The sequence below is a fragment of the Hippopotamus amphibius genome, chromosome 17 (assembly GCF_030028045.1).
Source record: "Hippopotamus amphibius kiboko isolate mHipAmp2 chromosome 17, mHipAmp2.hap2, whole genome shotgun sequence".
In the NCBI taxonomy this organism is placed as follows: domain Eukaryota; kingdom Metazoa; phylum Chordata; class Mammalia; order Artiodactyla; family Hippopotamidae; genus Hippopotamus; species Hippopotamus amphibius.
Window position 1 is genome coordinate 20,482,752 of NC_080202.1, and position 4,302 is coordinate 20,487,053.

The 4,302-nt window shown below is 43.5% G+C and overlaps 1 protein-coding gene across 1 annotated transcript; it reads left to right on the plus strand.

The window, feature by feature from the left end:
• The first annotated feature begins 108 nt into the window (after positions 1 to 108).
• On the plus strand, positions 109 to 1,524 carry ZNF830 (zinc finger protein 830). Its single transcript, XM_057715799.1, has one exon. It carries the CDS (start codon positions 130 to 132, stop codon positions 1,243 to 1,245), a length of 1,116 nt encoding a protein of 371 aa, XP_057571782.1. The 5' UTR covers positions 109 to 129; the 3' UTR covers positions 1,246 to 1,524.
• The last annotated feature ends 2,778 nt before the right edge of the window (positions 1,525 to 4,302 follow it).

Genomic DNA, 4,302 nt, shown 5'->3' on the forward strand with positions numbered 1-4,302 from the left:
CTTTTGAGGGAAACCCGGGCGCCACTGCTCACGCGCCAGAGCCTCAGCCAATCCGCGCCCGGACAGGAAGTGGCGTCATCAGGCGTCGCCGGGACGGAAGCCAGAATCGCCTCGGGTCCGCTCGGGAAGATGGCGTCGTCCGCGTCTGCTCGGCCTGCGGCGGGGAAGCGAGTGGTGAATCAGGACGAACTGCGGCGGTTGATGAAGGAGAAGCAGCGTCTGAGCACCAACCGGAAACGGATAGAATCTCCATTCGCGAAGTACAACCGCTTGGGGCAGCTGAGTTGTGCCCTGTGTAACACCCCGGTTAAGAGCGAGCTCCTGTGGCAGACTCACGTCCTGGGAAAGCAGCACCGAGAGAAAGTGGCCGAGCTGAAAGGCGCGAAGGAAGCCTCCCAGGGCCCATCTGCCAGCGCAGTGCCTCAGTCCACCAAGAGGAAGGCGCCGGACACAGAGAACCAAGATGCCAAGAAAGCGAAGGCCTCCTTGGTGTCTCAGGTACAGCCCTCCACTTCCGCTTTGCCCACCAACTTTGACAAAGCCGGAAAGGAGTCCACTAGGGCGACCCTCAGTAAGGCTTCGGGACTCGGTTTACTCCCTGATTACGAGGATGAGGAAGAGGAGGAGGAGGAGGAGGGAGGAGGAGAACAGAAGAGAGGGGATGTCTGTAAGCAGCCGTCCAACGCACAGGGCAAGGAACACTCAGTTTCCTCCTCGCGGGAGGCAGCTGGTAGTAGGCTGCCAGGCGATTTCTCGGATACAAATCCTCCCAAGGCCCCTTTAATTCCTCATTCGGGGTCAATTGAGAAAGCAGAAGTACATGAAAAAGTAGTGGAAAGGAGAGAAAACACCGCAGAAGCATTACCGGAAGGGTTTTTTGACGACCCTGAGATAGATGCGAGGGTACGAAAAGTTGATGCCCCAAAGGATCAGATGGACAAAGAATGGGACGAATTTCAAAAAGCCATGAGACAGGTCAACACTATTTCCGAAGCCATAGTTGCCGAAGAGGATGAAGAGGGACGGTTGGACCGGCAGATTGGGGAGATTGATGAGCAGATAGAGTGTTACCGTCGGGTGGAAAAGCTGCGGAATCGCCAGGATGAGATCAAAAATAAGCTTAAAGAGGTTCTGACCATAAAAGAACTGCAGAAAAAGGAAGAGGAGAATGTTGACAGCGATGATGAGGGAGAACTACAGGATTTGTTGTCTCAGGATTGGAGGGTGAAAGGGGCGTTGTTATAGGGTTTCAAAGACCCAAGATTTCTGTCCCCTCTACGACTGTATAAAAAGTGCCGTCTCTCAATAAGATATCGTTTACTCCATGCCTAGAGATTTGGTAACTTAACTGGGTTATTGAGATACCAATTTGGAAAATTGGTGTAAAATATTTTTGAGGTAAAGGAGTTTTTGAAGTATTGTACTCAAATGCCAACTTTTTCACACACTTAAAAAGTTTGAGTTGTAAAAGCTGTAAGCTGTAAATATTGTACATATTAAATATATATTTACTTAAGAATTCTGCTTTGAAATTTATAAATTAATAGAAGTCAAACCAACAGACAAGTTTTAGATGAAAACCAAGTGTGGCATTTGGGATATATAAGGCTTTTTCTTTTCTGACTCCCTAAATCAAACTCAAGAGGGTTGTGGCAGGGTGGGGGGTTGTGTTTGTTGTTTTTGTTTTTAAGAACACTACTCATAAACACATAAGTCATTCAGGGCTAATCAGCTCTCTGTTTCAAAACTATGTTCCAGGAGAACATGGTGAAAAATATATGCTAGCTATGACCAACCTCTTTAATCCAAAGTTTCTCTTGATTAAACCAGTGATTTCTTAGATGTAGGTGCACATGAAGATCTCATACAAAGCTTTCTACAAAGTGTACATGAATCACCTGTGAAGCTTTCTGAAAAAAATTCATGTGCCTGACCCTACCATTGGAGAGACTCAGTAAATCTGGAGTGGGACTCAGACACCTGTATTAGTTTTGAAAACGTCCCACGTTATTCTATGAGAATTCCCTGGTGGTCCAGGGGTTAGGACTCGGCACTTCCACTGCAGGGGGCACGGGTTCGATCCCAGAACTAAGATCCCTGCAAGCCGCAAGGCGCCGCCAAAAAAAAAAGGAAAGAAAGCAAGCAAGCTTCCCAGGTTATTCTAATAAGGCCAAAATTGGAGCACCGCTGCCCTAAATCTAGAACCCATTTATATTTTTCCAGGCTTTGTTTTTCCTTTAAATGACACATTCCATAAGTTTACTGTCTATTGCATAAGAGAAATGCCGCCTTTTATTTATATCCCATCTAACATTAATTTTTTTTGTTACATATTGTAAATTAGGGTTCAGAGTTAACAAGTTCTATCAGTTGTAGGAAGGAGGTATGTTATTTCTCTAGCAGTAACAATTGGCTTGTGCTCATCATCGATAGTTTAGATCAATTCTTCTTCCTTCAGAGACAGAGGTATTCAAATAGGAAAAAAGGAATTAGCAGTGTTCCGGTGATAGAAATGCATACAGCACATTCAAATAAAAGTGAGCAGTAATAATAATAACTAAGACTTTCTTACAGTATAAGTCAGGCAGAATTCTAAATGCTTTACGTAAGCTCAGTCTAGTTTCCCTAAAGCCCAGCGTTTTTTGTTTTGTTTTTTAATTTATTTTTCTTTCTTTATTGGCTGCATTGGGTCTTCGTTGCTGTGCACGGGCTTTCTCTAGTTGTGGCTAGCGGAGGCTACGCGTCATTGCTGTGTGCAAGCTTCTCATTGTGGTGGCTTCTCTTGTTGCAACCACGGGCTCTAGGCACGCAGGCTCTAGTAGTTGCGGCACACGGGGTTTTGTTGCTCTGCAGCATGTAGGATCTTCTCAGATCAGGGATTGAACCCATGTTGCCTGCATTGGCTGGTGGATTCTTAACCAGTGCACCACCCAGGAAGTCCCAAGTCCAGGTTTTAAGCCCAGGGATAAGGTATGAAAAAGCCTTGAATGTTGGACAAAAGAATTCTTCCTATAGGCAATGTGGGCAAAATGAAAGTTTTTGAACAGAGAGTTATATCTGCAAAAGATATTGTGGAAGATTATTTTCGTTGTAGTATATGGAATGGGATGAACATGGGTAGGGGAAGGAAGCTGGGAGACTACTTGGAAACGATTTTAAAAGCAAGGTGACTAAGACTGTAATTAGGTATGTATTGAGAGAAAAGTAATAGAATTGAAAAAATTTCACAGGAAGAGCTAATATTTCAGTGACTAGAAGTGAAGAAAAATAGGAGGGATGTAGATGGAATTCAGGGGTTTTGGGTTTTTCTAGTGTGGGTGCCTAAAATAAGTTATCTAACACTTACAGAACATATTAATTGTCCTGTGGCCTTTGGCAGAAAGGCTTTGATTTCTCAGCTGTCCAGCTGATCTGTGATAGCAGCTTCAGTTTGATAATGTAAAGGGCATGTCTGCATCAGATGTATGAACCCCCGGAGTTTTCGATCTTTTATCGTCTTCTTATTTCAGGATGTGAGAAAGTACCAAATGGGGCTTAAATGGTGGGCCAACTTCTACATAGGCCTAAGAGGCTAGGCTAATGATCTAGTGGAGCACTGTACATTAAAAATATAACACAAGCCACATACATACATTAAATTTTCTAGTAGCCACATGAAAAAGTAAAAAGAATGTGAAATTAGTTTTAATATATTTTATTTAATCCAATATATCCAAAAAACTCACATTTCAATATGTAATCAATATTTTAATGTTATTAATGAACTATTTTACATTTGGGGGGTTCCTGTAGAAATGTATTTTGAAATCTGGGTGTACCTAATAGCACATCTCAAATTGGACTGGCCACATTTCAAGTACTCACTAGCCATATGTACTAATGGCTACCATAAAGGACAGTGCAGGTTTAAAAGAGAAAGGTGTTGGGACTTCCCTGGCAGTCCAGTGGTTTAAGACTCTACACTCCCAATGCAGGGGGCATGGGTTCGGCCCCTGGTTGAGGAACTAAGATCCCACATGCCGCACGATGCAGCCAAAAAAAATAAAGAGAAAGGTATCCAGGTAGAAAAATACAAAATGCTCAGGAGGTAGTGAGCAGCCCAATTTAACTGGAGTAGAGTGTTTATTCCTGACAACAGTGGGAGTTAACAATTGAAAAGCTAAGTTATGAATTGTGGAGGGCCTTGAATGCCATGCTCCGAGGAGTTGGAACTTTTACAAAGTTAACAATTGAGTATCCTTGAGGTTTGAGTCCTTTACTGTCACACAGTTAAAGAGTTTAAGGGGTGCCAGGCATATAAAC